The 24,944-nt window shown below is 34.4% G+C and overlaps 1 protein-coding gene across 1 annotated transcript in view; it reads right to left on the reverse strand.

The window, feature by feature from the left end:
• The window catches only part of LOC120349685, a 53,554-nt gene that overhangs the window by 19,076 nt on the left and 9,534 nt on the right, over positions 1–24,944 (reverse strand). Inside the window, exon 2 of the mRNA XM_039420191.1 lies at positions 16,162–16,387. Coding sequence (XP_039276125.1) covers positions 16,162–16,384 — 223 coding nt within the window. The 5' untranslated portion in view covers positions 16,385–16,387. The remainder of the gene's footprint in view (positions 1–16,161; positions 16,388–24,944) is intronic.

The raw sequence follows: 24,944 nt of genomic DNA on the forward strand, positions 1-24,944 counted from the left end.
GTATTCATGACCTGGGTTGTACTACTTCTCACTAATTTCAATCACTGATCAGTCTTTGAATTCAATTTGAGTGAAAAGCACCCACAGAATATAAAGAAAATCGTCTATTGATAACCTATTATACCACAAAGGAGGGGGATAAGAACGGTTCCTTCTTCTGTACTTATACTGCGCCTAACCAAATCATGATTTTTTCACAACTAAGCAAGCTGTTTGACTAATATTATGAATTAATTAATGAAACTACCAATCCTGAGTCTAAAGTCTTAAACTCATTTTTAGATAATATCCATGAATATTTAGTGACACAAATAAACAGAGGTGTGGCTGCAAAATGGATTGTTCTCAAGTATCGTGCCAACATTTTGCCGAGATAAGCTCTAATCTGTCTTTCAAATTGATCATGGTTCTCATTTCCATTCAATTGAATGTTGCATGAATGATACTTTGCTACACTCAATCTCAATTTCTGACAACTCATTCTACAAAAGTGATTGATTTACTCCTCGACTTTGATTGCATTAACATTTTGCTGTATTCAAATGGGGTCCTCCCATTACCCAACAAATTCTATTCAATTGTTGTGCCTTAGTTTAATATTATTATGAACCATATGATGTGTTCACACATGAGACACGGAATCTTTAAAACTTGAAATTTTCAGTATTGATGTTAAATTATAATGAAATTTTGAAAAACTGTGAATCCAATCCATTAGTAAATGAATATATTATAAATCAAAAATAAAAATGCTTCCATGATATGATGCAAAAATATTAAAGAATGTTGGGTGAAATTGATGAATGATGATGAATAACATTTTTACTAGAAAATCTAAAAAATAATTAAACATCATGAATGTTGATGATCTCGCTGATTCCGTTCTCTGATTCTCAACATAGAATCTATAGGTATCATCAATCAACAATCATCAATCAACATATGGCATCTTCGACAATTCAGATTTACAGTGTTATATAGTATTATTATTAAACGAAAATCCAAATTATATGCTGTAATTCACCCCCAAGACATCTGCTACTGCAAATATTGACAACAGTGAATTCCATCTAGCTGTTTCCCTGTTGTCAATATTTGCAGTAGCAGAAGTCATCGGGGTGAATTACAGCATTTAATTTGGATTTTCGTTTAATAATAATAATGATAATAATAATTAATTCATTAGCATTTGAATAATTGCAATATCTCAGTAATTCCCACATGTTATATAGTATATTTTCCTTCGGTATGGTACAATTTCATATACTACTTATATTTAACGTTTATAATATGACATGATCCATTATTTGGGAACTGGATCACTTAATGCAAATGCTGATGTTGGTTTTTCGCACTGAAACGTTATATAGACATTTTGATTTTATCATTCTTTAGATTATCATCTTATACACTTTTGAAAACTAAATTCATTGTATATCACTTTACTCTTGTACTATATCTAACATAACATATCACATATCATACAATAAAATATTGGGAGTTCAAATCACAACAATCTGTTCAATAAAGGAATATGAAAGCTGAAAATTATATTACCATATATGATTGATAAAAAGGTGAACGTACCAAGAACCATTATGCCTCAAAGGCCAATGAAAAATGGTTTTAGTAGGCCTAATAAATGTAAAAATTCCAAGAGTTCGATTCAAAGTTCTTTGTTCAATAAAACGAATCGATATGAAAGAATATATAGCAAATGAAGTGGTGAGAATACCACATATTCTCAGTTCAGCAATCTTACAATCCTTGAACCACTACTGATAAATTACTAATAAAATGGTAGAATAAGAGCCTGTGGCTTGTGAAACCGGAGCGAAAGGTTAGAAAGTTAATTTGAAAATTAAAACTGAAAGGTTATTATTGTGTCATTAGCAGACATGATAATGGCCAAACAAAGAGTGACTCACCGATATCACAAATATCACAAAACATGACGAGCGCGGGTGTTGAGCCGATAAGGCATTTAGCAGAGCAGCAGACAGCAACACAGCACCAAACTTCAACTGACGTGCCTCTCCAGTCTTCACGTTGCGCGCTCCGACAAGGCTACCAACTTACTGGCAACAAACTTCTCTAACCGGCAGTTTTCGCGGTCTGTAGTTGATACTTTTCTATTGATAACTCCCGGCCAAACGTTTTGTATACATGGAAATTAATGACAGATAAAGAAAATCTTCTAGTTACGAAGTGATTTGCTTTTGATAAATAAACAAAGGTAAATCACTTCATTTAAAATAACGAGTCAATTTTCTTCCATATTTTGAAATTTGAGGCAGATGAATAGAATCTTCTAGTTACGAAGCAATATAGACTACTTGTAATAAAAAAACTAAGGAATACCACTTCATTTACACTATATATTTCCATATATTGATGTGTTGGGCCAGAACAGAGAACTGTGAATTGATCTCTTGGAATTTTCAAATTTGAATTTTTGTTTTTTGATGTTTATTTCTATTTGATGCTTGTAATTAACTCAGGCCCATATGCATCATATCATTTGAAAAGGAAATTGATCAGCTGTTGGTTTAAACTTGGAGTCTAACATCCTATTATACGATATTAAGCGAGCAATTTCTGTATTTATATATCTGATTACAATTTATTTTTAACGGATCTCGAAAACGGCTCTAACGATTTTCACGAAATTTGGAACATAGTAGGTTAATGATATAAAGATTCAATTGCTCTAGGTCTCATCCTTGGGAAAACTCGCAGAACGGCATTAACTCATCCTTTGCTGAAACAGCTGTGGATAGTAAAAAAGTGAGTATGTGAAAAATCAAAATATCGCATCCCCGAAATTCATAAGATAACGTGTAGCCAGCTGTGAAATATAAACACGATCATTTTAGAGAATTGTGTTCTGTTTATCAATAAATAAAAATAACGAGCGAAGCTCGGTGCCCCGATATTAATATTACAATAGATGCAACCATTATGAACTTCAAACTTGGTTTTATTCAGCGTTAGCCATAGATTTTGCATAATTATTTGAGTGCTTTACCTATGTTCAGCTGGAAACCTATCATAGTATTCAATCTCGATGAATAATCTGGCCATCTAAAATTTTTCTCCTCCAACTAGAAATACTTTACTTGAACTTTATTTAAACTATTATGAGTATTTGTTTTTACAAAAGCCTGTAAAATTGAACTCGAGAGCACGGAGTAAAGAACAACATCTTCTGGTTTTCTTCTTCTGTGCGGAGAGTCTCTTTTTGGGTCATACACTTGAATTCATGTACTCAACTTGCCAATCAATAATTAGTAGTAGTCTATTTTTTCAAATGTTCACAGCTGTGACTTACAAAATTGAGACCTTGTTAAAAAAGCATTGAACGAATGACATAGTCGAACTGGATCTGAACTGGATACAATGGCCACAATCATTATTAGTGTTGTACGTTGTACCAAGAACCATTATGCCTCAAAGGCCAATGAAAAATGGTTTTAGTAGGTCTAATAAATGTAAAAATTCCAAGAGTTCGATTCAAAGTTCTTTGTTCAATAAAACGAATCGATATGAAAGAATATATAGCAAATGAAGTGGTGAGAATACCACATATTCTCAGTTCAGCAATCTTACAATCCTTGAACCACTACTGATAAATTACTAATAAAATGGTAGAATAAGAGCCTGTGACTTGTGAAACCGGAGCGAAAGGTTAGAAAGTTAATTTGAAAATTAAAACTCAAAGGTTATTATTGTTTCATTAGCAGACATGATAATGGCCAAACAAAGAATGACTCACCGATATCACAAATATCACAAAACATGACGAGCGCGGGTGTTAGGCCGATAACGCATTTAGCAGAGCAGCAGACAGCAACACAGCACCAAACTTCAACTGACGCGCCTCTCCAGTCTTCACGTTGCGCGCTCCGACAAGGCTACCAACTTACTGGCAACAAACTTCTCTAACCGGCAGTTTTCGCCAAAGACCTTACTAGACCTTCGCCAAACCACCTAGCTCCGCAGTGCAGGCTGGTTGCTTGGCTGAATCGGACTAGGCGCTGAGACAGCAAATAATAGCAGCGTTGGTGGGAATGCGAGCGGCCGCAGTAACACCTCCCACCCAGCAATGGTCGGCGTAGTTACGCCTAGCGGACAGACGAAAGAACAAACCAGTCGGTTATTTGATCCCTCCAGCCAGGCTCAGCCAAGCAGCCGAGACAATAGAACAATGGAGTGACGGTCTTATTCGCGTTCATCAGCAGTTTTCTTTCTCACGACTATTTTTATTTTTGTGTGTCAATAATAACTCCAGTCACCAGTAAAAAGTTTCCAGAAACGTGGTGTACTACCATATTAATGACTTTTCATGATGATTTTTAATTATTTAAAAACATTGTTGACATTCTGAGCCTTTAGGCTAAACTTGGGGTCGCTGAGAACGAATCTGCAATCAGAATTTCTCTATCACCAAAAATAACGAAAAAAATCCAGCTGTTGATCTTCCGGCAACCGTTAACAGTCATCCTGCAATGCGGCCGAAACACTTCCAAGCCAGACACCCATCTCGAATGACAACAACGCCAAGCTGTAAGAAACCATCCTGCACTGCGGCGCTAGGTTTAAAGAGATATAGACCCACAATGCCTATGCCTTCCCAATGATAGTTCTTACTTGAAATTGAAGGCCGCCATTGGGGTATTTTAGCACGAGTATTATATCTATATATATTTGTAATACAATAGATCACAAAGGCATTCAATAGATCATTGGTGGCATTGGTATGTAATAATCTTATGGGTTGCCCCCTCAATGGCGGATTTCAATTCCAAGTACGACACTAGCGCTGTATGTGAGTCTATGCATCTTTAAGGTCTTTGGTTTTCGCGGTCTGTAGTTGATACTTTTCTATTGAAAACTCCGGGCCAAACTTCTTGTATACATGGAAATTCATGACAGATAAAGAAAAACTTCTAGTTACGAAGCGATTTGCTTTTAATAATAATAATGATAATAATAATTAATTCATTAGCATTTGAATAATTGCAATATCTCAGTAATTCCCACATGTTATATAGTATATTTTCCTTCGGTATGGTACAATTTCATATACTACTTATATTTAACGTTTATAATATGACATGATCCATTATTTGGGAACTGGATCACTTAATGCAAATGCTGATGTTGGTTTTTCGCACTGAAACGTTATATAGACATTTTGATTTTATCATTCTTTAGATTATCATCTTATACACTTTTGAAAACTAAATTCATTGTATATCACTTTACTCTTGTACTATATCTAACATAACATATCACATATCATACAATAAAATATTGGGAGTTCAAATCACAACAATCTGTTCAATAAAGGAATATGAAAGCTGAAAATTATATTACCATATATGATTGATAAAAAGGTGAACGTACCAAGAACCATTATGCCTCAAAGGCCAATGAAAAATGGTTTTAGTAGGCCTAATAAATGTAAAAATTCCAAGAGTTCGATTCAAAGTTCTTTGTTCAATAAAACGAATCGATATGAAAGAATATATAGCAAATGAAGTGGTGAGAATACCACATATTCTCAGTTCAGCAATCTTACAATCCTTGAACCACTACTGATAAATTACTAATAAAATGGTAGAATAAGAGCCTGTGGCTTGTGAAACCGGAGCGAAAGGTTAGAAAGTTAATTTGAAAATTAAAACTGAAAGGTTATTATTGTGTCATTAGCAGACATGATAATGGCCAAACAAAGAGTGACTCACCGATATCACAAATATCACAAAACATGACGAGCGCGGGTGTTGAGCCGATAAGGCATTTAGCAGAGCAGCAGACAGCAACACAGCACCAAACTTCAACTGACGTGCCTCTCCAGTCTTCACGTTGCGCGCTCCGACAAGGCTACCAACTTACTGGCAACAAACTTCTCTAACCGGCAGTTTTCGCGGTCTGTAGTTGATACTTTTCTATTGATAACTCCCGGCCAAACGTTTTGTATACATGGAAATTAATGACAGATAAAGAAAATCTTCAAGTTACGAAGTGATTTGCTTTTGATAAATAAACAAAGGTAAATCACTTCATTTAAAATAACGAGTCAATTTTCTTCCATATTTTGAAATTTGAGGCAGATGAATAGAATCTTCTAGTTACGAAGCAATATAGACTACTTGTAATAAAAAACTAAGGAATACCACTTCATTTACACTATATATTTCCATATATTGATGTGTTTTATTGAACAGAGAACTGTGAATTGATCTCTTGGAATTTTCAAATTTGAATTTTTGTTTTTTATGTTTATTTCTCTTGATGCTTGTAATTAACTCAGGCCCATATGCACCATATCATTTGAAAAGGAAATTGATCAGCTGTTGGTTTAAACTTGGAGTCTAACATCCTATTATATTAAGCGAGCAATTTCTGTATTTATATATCTGATTATTTATTTTTAACGGATCTCGAAAACGGCTCTAACGATTTTCACGAAATTTGGAACATAGTAGGTTAATGATATAAAGATTCAATTGCTCTAGGTCTCATCCTTGGGAAAACTCGCAGAACGGCATTAACTCATCCTTTGCTGAAACAGCTGTGGATAGTAAAAAAGTAAGTATGTGAAAAATCAAAATATCGCATCCCTGAAATTCATAAGATGACGTATAGCCAGCTGTGAAATATAAACACGATCATTTTAGAGAATTGTGTTCTGTTTATCAATAAATAAAAATAGCGAGCGAAGCTCGGTGCCCCGATATTAATATTATTAATATTACAATAGATGCAACCATGTGAACTTCATGCAAACTTGGTTTTATTCAGCGTTAGACATAGATTTGGCATATTTGAGTGCTTTACCTATGTTCAGATGGAAACCTATCATAGTATTCAATCTCGATGAATAATCTGGCCATCTAAAATTTTTCTCCTCCAACAAGAAATACTTTACTTGAACTTTATTTAAACTATTATGAGTATTTGTTTTCACAAAAGCCTGTAAAATTGAACTCGAGAGCACGGAGTAAAGAACAACATCTTCTGGTTTTCTTCTTCTGTGCGGAGAGTCTCTTTTTGGGTCATACACTTGAATTCATGTACTCAACTTGCCAATCAATAATTAGTAGTAGTCTATTTTTTCAAATGTTCACAGCTGTGACTTACAAAATTGAGACCTTGTTGGAAAAGCATTGAACGAATGACATAGTCGAACTGGATCTGAACTGGATAACAATGGCCACAATCATTATTAGTGTTGTACGTTGTACCAAGAGAGCTAGATTACTGGTGATTTCATCATACAATGAACTACAGGTCTTCGCTAATAGATGGCTTTGTAAGTTGCCCTGCCTAGAACTTGGAACTGCGACGTGACTAGAAACTTCATTATTGAGATTCAGATTGGGATTGTTGTCTGTCACAGGTGTCTGCTGGGTCTAAACTCAAAACCTTTAAGGATTCAATTTGTTGGCCAAGATGCACAAGTGAATCCCCTGAATAATGGGGATATCTATTTACCTAGATTTGATTTCTTAAATAATATATTTTCTCCAACATTCTCAAAGACAATATTGCTACTATTCCCCACTGCCACTCAAATCAAGAAGATTTTTATGAATGATCCGTTATTATTTTGAAGCGTACTTGATTACAATATCTCTTATAGCTTAGTATAGCTCGGAAGCCGTAACATATTATATCATTAACATCAATCTTCCACTTGATATATGATTATGTATTCCTTATTCATTGTATACAAAAACGTTCTAATAATAATAATTGAAACGTTAAATTACTACCCTGATTAGTTGTTCCTCAAGGCGTGGATAGCTGTCACTAATAAAAACGTATAACGATCAATAGAATGCTATTGTTGAAGAGAATGATACAGATTTTACTGAGTATAGTAATCATCTGACAATCCAATAAAAGATTCCTTTCCACCTTCTTCCCCCTTCAATTTTGAAATCGCTCAGCTCTATTGTTGTAATCCACCCTTGTCCCTCGAAAAGGGAGGGGAACTGAATAAAGTATGTAAATAATAGAAAATCACAAGTAACTTTTCGTATAGCCTGCGAATGCAGCTGGCCACTCCAAATTGAATGAAACCGCAGTAGCATTTGCAACTGAAACAAGTTCTTTTGTTCAATCAAGTTTCACAGCTACTAGTGGTCGGCTTTGAGCGATAAATCAATTAATCAACGAGCCCAACTCCATCATCAACAAACAGAATTGACACACCCTAATATTGTTTTTTTAATTTTCCAATCATACTTAGGAGTCTGGTGATTATGAAATGTACTTAGTGGAACCAACAATGATTACATAGAGGAAGCAGGGTTGGGAAAGAGAGAGAAAGCTGAGAGGGAAGGAAAGGGAAGGCGATAAAAATAAGGCCTACTGTATGAAGAGTTGTTGCTAAAGTCAAGTCGATTACGGATTAGGAATGACTTTTCCATACTCAGAGCTCACAATACAGTGAACGTCAATGAATCCATTGGTTTGAGAAACTCTATCACCACCGTTGCTCTACCATAACCAGAGTAACATGGGCTATATTTTTCAAAGATATTCGTATTCTGAGGGTTGGTTCAAGAATAATAAACATGATTTAGAATCTAAGACAAATGTGAATTTGGTCGAATCTTTCCTATCTGGAAGACGTAGATGGATAAACCATTCCTCCAATTCAATTTAGAAATCTGTAAAGAGACCTTGTCGATTCACTGATCTCTAAACTACCAAACTACATTCAATTAACAAAACTTGTGAGTATGATAGAATTTTTTCAGAATATTCATGTGAGATTTAATTCTAGAGTTGTGTTGTGTGTGATTTTGTGGTACTTTTCCATAATGAAAACAAAAATTGAAATTGTCAACCACTTTTATTTATAGGCACTGCACCTCTTTTATAAAAGAGGTTGACAATTTCAATTTGTGTTTTCAGATTAAATTCTATTGATATCACAGATGATAGAACACAGGTTACAGGAAGATAGAAAATTTATAGAGAAAACTGATGTGTTCAAATAATGTGTTCTTCAGTCCTAACGTGTTTTGTTACCATTGCTAATGTGTAAATACTGAATAATAAGTATTCTATGCGATGAATCAACTTATTGTTCTGTTATTACTCATCTAGCGCTCCACAGCATTTTAGGTAGATGAAGATTCTCCAGCAGCGAATTCCCTCGTTTTGGTAACACTGCATAAAAAGAGCGCGGGTGGGGAACAAATGTGAGAACTGAGAATTTGAAATGGAAGAATGAACAATGTGAAAGAAAAGAATAGAATGAGATGGATCGAAAGATTTGTGGTGGGTGCGAACCTGCGAAGCTTTCATTTCAATTCAGTTGATAAGTGCGTGGCAGGTAGCAGGTAGTAGTAGGCTATAGTACCTGTTCGTTGTTTGTGGTAGCAGGTAGGCTGAATGCTAAAAATGCTATCTTCAGTATTGGAAAGGATGTGACATACAGTCTGACCTCTTTTAGCTCCCTTGTCCTCGCTTTTAAAAACTATTCAATGGAAATGACCAGAGCCTGAGCGGGCGAAGTTCGCTTCTGTTTTCATGACAAACGCGGTCAACTTTCAACAAAAGATCTTTCACTGCGTGTGTGACCACATTTATCAGTCCCATTTGAATGTGACCTGACTATTCAGGGAATTTCATCAACAAAGGTTCTGTTTGGTTATGAGGTTATGAATAAATGCTGGTTTATGTTCTTGTGAATGATAACAAGTATATATCCAGAATTATTCATAAATATAAAGTTTAGTAATTATTTAACTGACTCTGATCAAAGAGTTACCGTAACATGTGAAAAAGAAAGTGAAGACTTCTGGTGAATGCTGAATAATAAATTCATTTAAAGCTACATAGGAGGTACTGGGTTCGATTCCCGGGCTGACAAGTAATTTTTGAATGGTAGCGCTCATCGAATTTCCATCAAGCTGTTTACCCTGTTGTCAATATTTGCAGTAGCAGAAGTCTTCGGGGTGAATTACAGCATTTAATTTGGGTTTTTGTTAAATAATAATAAATAATGCATTAGCATTTGAATAATTGCAATATCTCATTAATTTCCATCTGTAGACTGGCTGGCCGCTATGGCTTCGTATAAAATGAGCGCTGCTATCCAGAGATTGTCGGTTTGGTGTAAGGGTAAGCATTCCTGACCGGCAATTAGGTGATACTGGGTTCGTTCCCGGGCTGACAAGTAGTTTTTGAATGGTAGCGCTCATCGAATTTCCATCTAGCTGTTTACCCTGTTGTCAATATTTGCAGTAGCAGAAGTCTTCGGGGTGAATTACAGCATTTAATTTAGATTTTCGTTAATAATAATAAATAAAGTTAAATTATATCTCAAGTTGTAGTCCTCCTACATTCGACTAGGAAGAGCTTAATGTAATTTGTGACATATGTCAGTTTTGTTTAAAAGGGGGTGATGGTTTTGATACGTTCATCTTGGGAAAGAGTTATTGATTTTTTGTTGCCGATAATATGAATCAACACTACAATTCAAGTTTGTTACTCATTACATAGAATATTGTAAGATACACCATCTCAAATCCTAACAATTTATCGTCTATGCTCCTATATTCATTATTATATTTGTTTCACAGTGTGAAAAATTTGGATTCCATTCAACCTATTTTTTAAAACTGAATTGAATTTTCACACTGTACACTCTTTGATGGAGGTCATCAGAATTGTAAAAGTAAATTGCTCCTTTATATTTTGATTCCCAGATTCTACAAATGAAAATCATATCTCTTTTCGAGAGCATGAGATGCTATGCCAAGAGCATGCTATGTTTAGCAGAGAGCAGGTTAGAATAGCACTCACTATGTGTGAGTTGGGGACACACTTGAAAACTAAAACCAATCGAAGCTCGGCTCCATTTCCTTTCACATGATCATTATGGTGCACTATTTCCTCCTATCGATGCAGACACAATGCAACTCCCCTTTGTTATTCCTCTTTATTCGTTCTACTCTATTATAATTCTTGTTTGTTATTCTTTATCTACCATGAGAGCTACCGGCTGTAGGGTATGAATGAGAAGAAAGGAATGATAAGAGAGTGAGAGAGTGTGAGTGAGAGTGAGGGACAAGAGAGAGACAGAGTGAGCTTGAGAAAGAGAGAAGCGAAAAAAGGGAGGAAGTGAAGAGAAGAGATTTGGGAGGGATGTATTGTGAACTGCATGCTGCAGTCCTAATGAGAATCTTATCTCACGTCCTTACCCTTTCCCTATAGGGGGTGGCAGTTGATCGATTTAGAGGGTTCAGACAGACCTTTTTAGGTGGGACCAAATTGATTGATTGCTGAACTTATTATTCTCTAAGAGAACAAATAGCACTTCGTGTCTACTGAACCTTGGTTTGATTGCATTAAGAATAAGGTGTAAGAAAAACCCTGATGCGGGATAATTTATTTATAATACTGGTAGAATACCTTCTAATTATTTTCTAGAATAATCATAAATAGGCAATTCATATAAAAAAACCAACTAGACCCACACAGGAACATTATATTTTCTGTAAAAGTGTGAATATTAACAGAATTTTTCTTCCATCATGTCTCAAGCCTTTTTTATTGGAAAGGGTTTTCAAGATGGTCTATTGAAACAAAAGCTTTTAGTATGTAAAGAACCAAAATTGTACAGGAGCAACTATAATTCATATAGAGTTAGTACATGTTTAACTTGGTGCAGAATTTAATTTTTTCCCTACATGTTATCAGTTAGAAAAGTAATGAAACATTGATGAGTGAAATTTCTTATTCTTTCTAGTAGTCCACGACATTTTATGAAAAAAATGGAACGTTCATTAAAGTTTGAGATATTGATGATGGAAGTCAATTCTCTACAAATAACAGTAGCTAAAACGTTTTATTCTCATTTGAACTGATTTATCTCAACAAAGAAGATAACTCCCAATAAGGCAGTGTCTAGTAACTTCAGATATCGTATCTCGCCAGAGTAACAATTAAGAAATAAATGCCTACTCGTACGCCGAGAAGATTGAGACATAATGAACTCTTCGAGGACTATCAATTTTGATGTATAAAGACACTTGACTAACGCAATACGGACTGAAATTGCATAGACATCATAGTCATCATACCAATAAGGCATGACTGGTTGATCAATGGTTTCACGTTCAATTAGAGCTCATCTTTCTGACCAATCAAAAACGACTTGCTCACTTGTCCTGTAATTATCACCACGTGTAAGATAGTGATAGAATTGATTGGATATTACTCCTTCTCACATGAGAAATATTTGTTGTGACTAGTATGATACAATTTGGTGATCTGGTATGATTGAGTTTCTTAATTCTCTACATTTTCTTTGGAGTAGTTTTTTCTTATTCCTTTACTACATTAAATACCACTAACTTCATAATAATCCGCATCTTATTGAAAAATTAAATTCCATAAACTTCACATTGTTGTATTTGAAGTAGTTTGATTTTATAATACATGAACTTCTCTCGAGATAATTATGAATAAGTCATGAAGAAAGCTAGAAGCGCAAAAAGTTATGAACTTTTCTTTGACAGACTAAATAAAATACTAGGTAGAGAAAATAGTTCCAATATGATATTCAATTTCATGATAAAGAAAAAATATATTAGTATTCATCTTATCATCCACTTCTTATACATTACATAAATGATAGTGATAGTGATAAAGAAAAAGTTTATTTTAAGAAACTGCAAAATTTGTTATAAATGTTACAAAGTATATCATACTCACCTCCACTAAATAGAACAGTAGCGACTCCTTGGGTGCTTTTTGGTCGCATGGGGATAATTTTTGTTGTGTTGAGTTCTTCATCACTAATCAACTCGAAACCCTCACTGGGATCGAATTTAAGGGGTGACGACGACACAAATTTGAACATCAGAAGAACTATCATTGAACATCCACTAACATAATACTGATTCGATTCGAGTCCACATTCAATCATTGAAAGTACTAAAATTTATTATTCCTAGACGAGGATTATATGGCTAATTACTATCGTATTTTCAGATAATATGATATGATTGTAATAGTGACTAAATTTTTGGGAACCTTCTCTCATCTACTATCAAAAGTTGTTCACAAGAGTTATACGGTAGTACATTCTACTCCATTATTAACCATTGTAGTGGTTAATAATTATTGATCAATGAATTAGATTAGAACTCGAAAACACTCATGAAAACGAGAGAATTAATCTGTAGAAGAGTAGGTCTATTTTTGATAACTTGAAAACTGTATTCAACTGTTAATTGAGACTGAAATACTGTTATCTTCTGATAGGATTCTGTAGATCAAACATTACACAGAACAAACTTTAACGCGATTACAGTGTTTCACGATCACTGCTGAACTGAACAATATTGGTAGGCCTACTGACAGTGACTACCACCTCAACTGAGTGATCAAACTGGATCTGAAAAAAGACTGGGAGCCCGTAGAGGTGTTGGTTAGGCTTATATTATTCATTCAAATGGGTGTGTAATTTGCACCGTTACAAGCAAACGATGAAAACAATACAATATATACGGGTATTTATCCCGCAGCCTAGTTCATTAATAAATGTGGAGTGATGCAGTACATTCGCAGTGGGTTACAGTGGGTAGGGAGTGAATTGAATGCTGGTACTTAAAACAAATAATGATGTATCATTTTCAGGTTGATGAAATTCTCGGAATATTAAATGGTAAATTGCTAGGAACTGTCCAATCTGTGTAGAGGACTTCTGAATACAATATTTCACTCTGTTTTTGTTTTTATTCATCAGATTATTTTTCAACTTTATCGATTTATTCCCGCTGTTTTCAACTAGTCAAACTACAAAGTTCAAGATATTCTTAAATATTTATTCTGCCGTTTTTATGTGACACATTTGAAAGGACAGATTCGGATAGCTATATGCCTTGTGATGTAATTACTAATGGCTATAAATGCCTTATCAAATCTGATGTCTTGAGTTACCTTAGATATATCTGTGTTCGAAATATTTAATTTGTTCATAGTAAGTATTGTAAGAATTTTTTCCGCCACGGCAAAATGTTTTAGAAAGTGGATGAATGTATTAATCATATAATGGTAGCTATATAAATATGTAATGGTTTCCATATGAATTGACAAGTGAGAGGTGCTCCTATAGATGAATGATTCCAATTCATTGAGTAATGCGATTAATATTGTTTCATTTTAAACAATAATCCTTCGTTGAATTATACGTAGGACGTCATTCGGGATCAGACTTTATTTGATAAGTTACTTTGGATTGAAAAATAATGGAATAATTGTACTGATAGATGATATCAAAGGGTAATATTCTTAGGTTTTATCAAATTTTCCACAAGATCCAAGACTTGAAAGTCACATTAAATACAACCACATTGTTCTCATCCACTTTTGAGACCTCTAATCACCCTCAAACTGCTCCAAGCACTATAAACTTGAACAACAAAAGCTAAACTGTCTCACAGTACATTTGAAACGAGAGACGTTTAACTACTAATTTAGTTGTTCTCCGCATTGTTAATTGCGTCTCTAGAGCTTACTTCATCCTTCAAATAGAGCCTACTATTTTTTCTAGTGGGTCTCTTGATGAGTGGTGCAGTCTAGAATAGAATTCATCTGGCTAGCTCTTACCAGCCACCCCCTAAAACTCTTCTTCTTTTTCTTCCTTAATTTTTTTTCTCCAATCTTATCACCCTAGATTTCCCCCTCCCAACAGGCACTCTCGAATTCCTGAACTCACCCATTCCCCCTATTGCTAGTAGTCTACAAGTCTACTCTGGTCGGAGAGATATAGCCTATATACATTTTTTCTGATATAGTGATAGAATTGAATCCTTGTTGATAGCACGTCAGTACAATATAGTAATACAGTAGAAGTAGCATGTCAGGCAACCACAAGAGAGCAGAAGACCTGTGCTTGTCTGAAGGCAGTGTTATGTATTACTATACCCTTACCGAGACACTTAGCTATCTATATCACTTCAGGATGTCATGCATATAAAAACTTTCGAACATGGTTAACTACTAAATTTAGAGCTACCTTCACATCTGGTATGTCAGGACAGTGACGCAAGAGGGTCGTCTATCCGCAGCCAAGTTCCTACAAGATTAGTATAATTCGGTTTCTTGATCAAGAAATTCAGATGATCTTCCTGTTCGCTTTGCTGTCCGTGATTGTTGAATATATTACATTGATTTTGATACATTGGTAGTATCATTTAATTGTAATCAGTTCATCATTATTATTATTTTGTATTCCAAATTATTAGTATAATGATATAAGTTTATTATGATTATATGTATATTGAACACAAAAGTTCTCTACCTGTCTCTTATTACAATATCTTCTGGTAGAGAGTTAGTGGGAAGGATATTTTTAATATTCTTTCCGAAGAATGGACATTGATATGTCCAAATCTCCGCCAATTTATGTAGATGCATAACAATATAATTATCTATAGTTATTATATTACAAATTACTTTTTCATATCATATACAGTTCAATAATTATTTTTTTAGTCTATATTTTGTAAATTCATCTATAATTTTGCTGTATTGTAAGCTATTGTATATAAGTGTATAAGCCAGTATATATTGTAATCTACATAAATAAAGTACTCAATCAATCAATCAATTACAGCACCACTCGAGCTGCACGAGTTCATAATTTATATTAATATATAATTTGTAGTATGGGGATAGTATTGATCTCCGCGAGAATCGTTATCTTCAGTATTATTGGTGGGTCCATTCTCTCTCCCAAGTTCAAGCCTCAGCGATGATGTCAACAATACAAGAAACTCTTATGTGTGTGTATTGATAAAGTTCACCAAATTTATAATTTTTAATAGGGGTGTCCTCCTCAAATTTGCCGCCCCTTAACAAATGCCGTCTCTACCGACCTTTTTGGGATACCCCCCACCCAGAATTTCAATAACGACGCAGTCTGCCCCACCCCCTGTGAGCACCTGCGTTTTTATACTTTTTCGCTTGAACTGGAAATGAAGTGAATCAATTTTTTTCCGATAGTTATTCAGAGTATCTCTTATTGGGTTGTTCAGAATGCTTTATTGGAAAATGGTTTTTCCTGGAAATAACAATGATAATAGTTTGAGAGTGGTAGTTTTACGGGTAATCCTTGCTAACCTTTTTTATCAGGAGTGGCCAGATCATCGGGCATAGAAAGTGTTGAGTCAGCATCGCTGTTGTAGGCAGGATCGTCGTGGAGGTGCGGTGGGCAGGTGGGGGGCAAACGCATACTGTGCCTCAGGGGGGACACCCGCAATAACCGCGGCACTGCCCCTCCACCCTCATCACCACCGTCACCGCCTCCTCCTCCGCCGCCGCCTCCGTGGCCAAACAACACCATAACCTGCAAATAACACACTCACTATAGTCACCATGTATACTATGATTATTATATCAATACTATAATTCGGTTATATCGAGCCCAAATCTGTAAATTAACCGAAACGAAAACGAATTCTCATCATCAAAATGTAAGTATCAAATTCTTTGAATAATTCCATGGAGTATACGTGGCTAGGGTTGATATAAATAGAATTAAGGCAAATATTGTAATTCTGATTTGGTATGGTCCGAGCCGTCTATGACAGTCATTATCGCCAGTGTTATTCACAGAAAGATTTCATAGAAAGGAAAAACTAATTGTTGAAATGGAAATCTACTAGAATAAAACCTTATCACCAAATGTATGTACTAAAATAGGACATTCATCAGAATATATTATAGTTGGCATTAATTTCTTCTATTGGGATCTAGTACTCAACAGATTTGAAGATATAGCTTGAAGAGCTTTAAAATTGTGAATATTTGTTCAGGTGAGGGCTCGCAGGATTATCGTATCTGCTCACTTTCAGTTGAATTTGTTGAGGTATTCTAATTGATTTATCCATCAAAACAATGGCTTGATGCAGTTTCGGTTGGTTAGAAAAAAATTGATAAATCATTTCCTGTTAAACACTGTTAATTAATACGAAAGATAAATAGAATGATACTGAATAAATACTGATATCTATTTTCACAGTAATGATTTTGAAAAGAATGAAAAATAGTTCATAATACGAGTGAAAGTTATAAGTGATAGATGAAAGCTTCAAGTGACAAAGAATAGTCCATCGAATTCCAGGTGCGACCATAAAGCTGCTTAACAACATTATCAACAGGGATATTTAACGGTCGGCTAAATACAAATATAACTCACACATTATCAACTTTCCCCACTGCTCGGCCGATGGAAAAAGAAAGATAAGAACCGAGTAGAATTTGTTGAAACCTATAAATGAAATTAGCCGCTCAACAATTATTATTGTTCACACAGGGGAGATGGGCAATCCACCCCCTATCAACAATAAATTCACATTGTAAATGGGGTTCAGTTTTCCGCTACATTATACCGGCCACACGTAGTTCGGTACTTACTCTACTCCCCAAACTCATTCATTCACCCCTTGTTTGGATGTGTTTTTCAACCGAACCAGTCTGCATAGCAAACCATATGTGGCGTATGGTAGATTAGAATGAAGCGTCTGCATACCATCTAGTACCACATCACCCAACTCGCCCTCCACCCAACTAACTCACAATGGGCCTAACGTACGCACCATGACACAAGCACGCAAGCGCACGCACACACACACGTGACCAGGAAGACAGGCTGATTGATATTCCCATCATGTTCCAGCAGCACTTCCGATTTGAGTAAAGACGCTGCACGCTGCTACTGGGTACCAATCATGGCTTGCGTCTGATGCGTCTGAGTTCAATATACGGTGCTCGAGACAATCCGTTACGATGCATTACTGTATTACAAACCGCGATTCATAGATTAGATATAAGAACGGACTGCGAAGTCCATTTGGAGGAATTGCCTGAACATGACCAACTGTTAATTTCCCGGTTTTTCATGATTGGGAATATTTTTAATACACAGTGTGTGATAGATTATTCAATTTCTTGATTTGTTTCCACTTTCTATTTTTTCTACTTCTACTCGCACAAGTGTAAATTATAGAGCTGTAGTCAATGAAACAAGTTCCATAAATAAATATTATATTTGTACGATTGATAGAGCAGTTAATGATAATTATAATTTAAACGGGTTTTTCACAAACTTGAGAGAGTTAATGCTTCTCATAAGTGAAGAGAATTAGAAGAGACTTATACATCAGAAGAGATTTGACTCAGAAGAGATTGTGTTGAGCTGATTGCATTCTTCAAAGTTGCAGGCGTTTCTCAGAAGAGAAGAGACTTATCCTATCATAAGATACTAGACTCAGAGGAGACTTATCCTTTACTCACAGGTTTAGTTGTGTTGAGCTGATTGCATTCTTCAAAGTTGCAGGCGTAACTAAGTTCAACATTCTGATCTATCAACTTCTTTCTAGAAGATAAAGTAGTTTGATAACTGGGACTGGAATTAGTAGTACCGAAAGTGAATGATTTCTAGTGAAACTGGAAGATAACTACTTAATATCACTAAAAACCAATACCGAAATTTAATTTTTTTTATCTAAATTTTCAAATTCATGTATAATTTGTATCAAATAATAATTATGATGCAAATACTTCGAAAACAAGATTTTCACTAGAATTTATAAGGGTTTTAATGTGCATTATATTGATCATAAGAAGTTTGGAAAATTATGAAGATTCATTATTGACTAGAAATAAATAATCATACTAGCAAAATAATATTTATTGGATTTACAAACAAGATTATCAAACACAGCATTCTATAGTTTTCTTCCTTATCACTAGTTCTATATCCCCTTATTCATTCCTCATGCTATTTTTTATAGAAATGTTTTTGCTACTTTCATGAATTTTGCTTTTTTCTTTTCTAACATCACTCTTAATAGCTCATTTTTTAATTTTGGAATTGAATTAGCTGATTTTCCAGTTGAAGGTTTCTGTAACTATTTCGAGACATATTCCCATACGAGGAAATAATTTTTCACACATAACAGTGCAGTGGTAAACCGATAACTACTATGCTGCGGTCTATGCAACTCGAGTTTCAGCCTTAGATAACGGTACCTCTTCCGTTCAGAACACCATTCATCTCGCATGATTGTTTCAAATTGGAAAATTTTTCTCTTTAAACTACCAGTAGGTCATGTTCATTACGCGCACTAACTGTTCACGGCACAACTCATTTTTACAATCATATGTATAAAAGATTCTATCACAATATTTTACAGCTGGCTATAAGTCAGCTTATGAATTTCAGGGATGAGATATTTTGATTTTCCACAGACGCACTCGCCCACTCGCTTTTTTATCATCCACAGACGACGAAAGTCTCAGCTGTTTTTCCAAGGATAAATTATCCTTTTAATGTCGTTCAGCGAGTTTTCTCAGGGATGAGACCTAGTGCAATCGAATTTTTATATCATAAACCTACTATGTACCAAATTTCTTGAAAATTTTTGGAGCCGTTTTCGAGATACGTTGGACATAAATAAATATAAATAACCAAATATAAAGATATAAATAACCAAATATCATATACAGAAATTGCTCGCTTAATATAATAGGATTATATTCCGATTATTATATTTCAAAATTTGATCAAAATGAGGAGAATTTATCATCAGCAAGAAAATACCTAGAAACTGAAATAAATTTCTCATAAAAATGTTATTACTCAATGTTAAATGTAATTTATCTAAAACTCAGATACGGTAGTACAATATTTGATTCACAGGAAAAACAACAGTCATATTAGAAAATGAGATAAAAACTCCAATGAAACATTCCTTCTTGTTCTTTTTGTTCATTGATATGAATTTTGATTTCAACAAGATTTCAAGTTGAGTAAGTAAACACAGATATTTTTGTAAAATATCAGTAGTGTGTGGGTATTTTAGATTACTTTGTTTATTTATAGCGATTTGTTCTGTAATGTACGCTGAATCATTACAGCTATCTTTTGTGTGGTCTCAGCCCACGTAAAATTCACAATTTATCGAATAGTAGCCTCCTTCCTGGCGACTCATTTGCAAAGATTGTCCGCAGCTTAAATCAAAGTGTCTCAGCGAATGATTGTTGATCTAATTCAACTCATTTTTGAATTCCCCGAATTATTTCAAAAACAAAGTTTTCATCATAAATAAGATTATTCTTCACAGAGTTACCCATCTCTAATAAATTACATATTGGTTAATCTTAGTTTTAGTTTTCTTCGAATGATTGCCTTCGTTCACAGAATATTTATCAAATGATTCAAAATTTGAATGCGGAGTGGGTTGGATACAGCAGTAAAATGGATTCCTTAGAAAATGAAATGAATTGAACATTTATGACGAAGAACAGTTTATTTCAGTAATAATAATACCGTGATTGAAGAGACGATCTCATATACGATCAATCTAATAAAATAAAGAACTATCATAAATTTGACAATGCAATATTGTAAAATTTTCTCACAATCTAACTTTTATCATGTTTTTATTTATTTCGCACAGTTTTATCACAGCTTTGAAAAATAATTAAGTGTCTGACCCTTTCTTATACAATCCTTTATCTTGACCTCGAATTGATAGTGATTGGAGTTCATCATCATGTAATACAATTTCAATTATCAGTCATTTAGGAATCTATCATTTCCAATGAGCTGTTGTGAAAATTGAAAATGTCAGTTGGTGGTTTAGCCTACAACATGAACTTATACAGTGTCTGTCTTATGCTATCTTCTCTCTATGATAATGCTGTACTCACAAATCAATATTCCAATGATCAAATTATAATAATAATAATACACACACGTCGGAAGACCGAGGAAGCGGTGGACACCGGAACAAGCTTTACAAGCCTTGCTAGTCCATGATGGATGATGAATAATAATAATAATAATAATCAGGGGTGCCCAAAGGGGGGGGGGTTGGACGCAGACTGCGCCTGCGAAATTCTTGGGGCGCTCAAAATCAAAGGGTCAGCAGTATTTTCCAAAATTCCAGGGGAGGAATGAGCACCCCAATATGCATATAAATTGATTTTGAATATTGCTAAATATAAGTTGTTGACTTATAAGTTGTTGAGAAGAGTCAAAAGAGAGCGATTGAATCTTGTTGAATGATCGAAACGAGGATTATAAAATGTACAAATATTTGAATGGAACAAATAGAATCTTACAAATGATCAAAGAGAATTTGCATCTATATACGTTCCAATTGAACTGATTTGATAGAAAGCTCTCAATTTGATCAAAATATAAGATACCACTCGAATATACAAAATGTGAATAGAACTCACATATTGAAATTTTAAACATATTTTGAAAACATTTTTCAATTTATGAAAGTATGATGATGATACTGTATGGAAATAGAGTCGAGCCATCTCTTCTACTATACGATTCCATTTGGTGGTGGCTGTCAGTTATAGTAGTTCTACTAGCTGTATTATACTGTACCAGTTTTGTTAGTTATACCACCATAACTGATAGTTCAGTCAGTCACGAGATTGTGGGTCTATCTGCGGGATTTGTAAATGAGTGGCATTTGATAATTGCATTTCGAGGAATTTCTAAATAAGGGAGACGGAAAATCTTGCTTTGTAGAAACAGGTTGCTCGATCAACTTGTCGGATTTGTTGTTTGTTGACAACTGAAATTTCGTGGCGAAGAAGGATAGAAAATCCATAGAAACTGTGAAACATTTCACCTCATTAAATATACCATGTATTGAACACTTCAAAAAAACTTTGTGGAGAATAAATTTGGTGGAAATGCTTACATCAACAACAATATTAATTATAATTTTTTAGCATATTAATCTCGACACTAAATATTTCAATGATGGAGTAAATTCCTTCCTGATCAATCCTTGTGAACCTACGGTGAATTTGCTTCCAGTCTTCTAGTGGCAAAAATATCTGGGGAAGAAATAAGAGCTTGAAAAATATTTAGTTCCTATTAGTCTTTGCATGATGTACCATAATTTTGAGCATTCAATTCAGATTTTTGGACAGACTGACAAAAACCATTTTGATGAAAGAGGTTGATGATACAAAGCGTATGAAGGGACAAATGAAGAGAGAGAGAGAGAAGATGGAGAAAAAGAGAATGAGAAAGCCTGCGGCACGTCACCTAGTTTGCTTATCAAAACCGCAATGGTCAGAATTATTACCAAAGAAGATGTGCCTTTTTTTAGAGGAGTTGAGAACTGGTTTTGTTGGAATCGCTCGCGCGGTCAGTCTCCGAAGGTCGTTTTAGCGGCGTTGAGTCATAATAGACAAAGTTTTTATCACTTATTTTACTTCGTGAGCCTTTCATCTCGAAAAAGGATAAAATAGGACATTGCAAATTTAGTGCCACACACAGGCAGCATTCTAAATGAGCCAAGGACGACCGTTTAAAATTGTGTCATCCATATAATAAAAACGAACATTGCTCAAAAAACGTGAAAATGCAAGTAGTGTAACTTCGTGGATAACGTTAATCGCTCTTTGATAACGAGTACAGTTTCACGAGAGTTCAATAACCTTACCCACTATTTTTATCAGCAATATTGTTGAACTTTCACGCAAACGCCCTTACTAATGATTATTAATCCTTTGAAATAAAGTTTATGTTTTCTGGACATGATTATTTCAGTATGTTCGGTTTCCCAGGAGTTGAGAACACGAAAATATAATAATTACAGTACCAGTACCACTCAGAGGTAATACTCTTCACAACACATAATTCCTAATTAGAAATGACTATTCACGTTATTCTTTGAATCATATATACTTAATTAGTGCATTATGATTATCTCTGTATTCATAACTATTTAAGTAATCAACAATAGAAACATGAAATTTTTAGACATCATATCATATGCCTACGTGGAATATTATTGATGATAATCACAGTATATTATCATCTTGAGGCGTATTTTTATGATTTGTTTCATTATCTCTGTATGCATTGTCGTAGATGTGGGATAGTTTGTTATGCTTTTTTCTCACAATGAGGAAATCAGTCTGGTCCATTTCAGGCGATTGATGATAACCTTGAGAATAATTATTATTCATGCTCCGTACCACTCCTAAATCATGAGTATATTTGAATCAACCATGCAACTTTAGAGAAAATTGATTCAGCTCGTTAATTATTGTTGGTACAGCAACAAGAATCTAGTACAGTACACACTAAATAAATCTATATAGTAGATTACTATGATAAACTGTAATGTACTGTAATAGTAATGAATGTACTGATGATTGGTCATATCGAAAAACTGGATAATATAAGGAACATAGCGTCCAATAAAAGTTTCTATAAACTAAATGAGATTTTATGAACACTGACGGCTCTAAATGATTGAAGTAGTGTAATGAGTCATATTGGAAGTGTTTACTATTGCAAATGTAATAGTAAGTGTTTTACTATTATTTACTATCGCAAATCTATATGTATATAAAAATTGAATGTCTGTATGTGTGTATGCTCCCTATAGACTTAAACACTATTTGAAAGAACGGTACAAGTTTTGGGAATATGGTGTGTGAATATTGGGGATTGTTTTTGACCAGAAATAGAAATTCTAATAGGGGGGCTGATAACAATATTAATCAATTTTACAGACCTATGTTTTCGAAATTGTCGGCCGAGCTGCTACCGAAGAACGGGAAGATGATCATGATTCAAGATCATGTTGTGATAATATGATTTAGCATCAAAAGTTACCAGCTGTAATAAACAGATAAATTGTGTACTGGTATAAATAGGGTAGTTTGGAAAGTTGATTGGTATAAGCTGTAGATGATGATTCTTAGTGTTCTTTGAAAAGTAAGTGAATGTGTTTTTGCTAAACACAAGAGTTAACATAGAGATAGTTAATATGGTTCGAAAAATCTGAATTAGAACTATTAAAACACTATTTTTTATTCCACTTTTGATCAAGAAACATATCACAGTTTCGTTGAAAAGATACAAGTCACTTTGATATTGGATGGATGCAAGTCTGGTACGCGGTGGAACAGTGAACTACTGTTTACAGCATTGTAATTTTTGTGATGCTTTAGAGGTATGAAGGACTATAAAGAACTATATTAAACCTAAATTGTTGGAGAAAAAAAATTATAGTCCTATGAAAAAGTGGCGATAATGGGTTCATGATTGCCCAGGGCGCAACTCAAAGTCCGGGTCCTGAAAAGCAGGCTTACATGCTATCAATAAATAATAAGGTGGTCCTTGAATTTTTGAGATCAATGGGGTTAAATTCTTCATTATGATAAGCTCATGCATAGATTACTATGTTATGACAAATATTCACTCAATACAAATGGCAGCATTTCATTTAATTTTGATAACTTAGGAGTGTTACAATGGTAAGGGGGCTCGCAAGCTTGAAATGAGTCATTAGCATTATTGAATCATTATTGATGATCAAATTATTCCATGACCTTGAAACTGGTGGTAGGTGGCTACAGGTTGAACAAGATCACACATTATTGTTCAAATGAGTCACTCTATTATAATGAAAACATAGATTTAACATCAATGGAGGTTAGCCTATGATCACAGCCGACTGTCGACGCCCATTATTCATTCTTGAATTTGGCTACAATTGAGATGATAAATGTAGTTGAAAACGGTGAGATACAAATGAGTAGAAAAATAAAAGAGACTCAAGTCAGAAATTAAAATTATTACTCCAATCACCAGGAGAGGCGGTCCAAGCTCGTCTGTGGACGTTTTTATGGTATAGGTATTTTTTTTCATTTTCGCTTGAAAAGCTGATAAGACTGTGGAACCTTTATAATGTCATCATACATATTGATAAAGTGATTATCATTCTAGTAATATTATTACTTATCAGTGGAGAGCGATGTATGATGTGTGTCATAATGACAGAATGACAGCACTCCATATTATATACCAAAAACTTTTCAATTGACGAGATTTTTACTCATCAGTT

The sequence above is a fragment of the Nilaparvata lugens genome, chromosome 2, assembly GCF_014356525.2.
Source record: "Nilaparvata lugens isolate BPH chromosome 2, ASM1435652v1, whole genome shotgun sequence".
NCBI classification, from domain to species: Eukaryota; Metazoa; Arthropoda; class Insecta; order Hemiptera; family Delphacidae; genus Nilaparvata; species Nilaparvata lugens.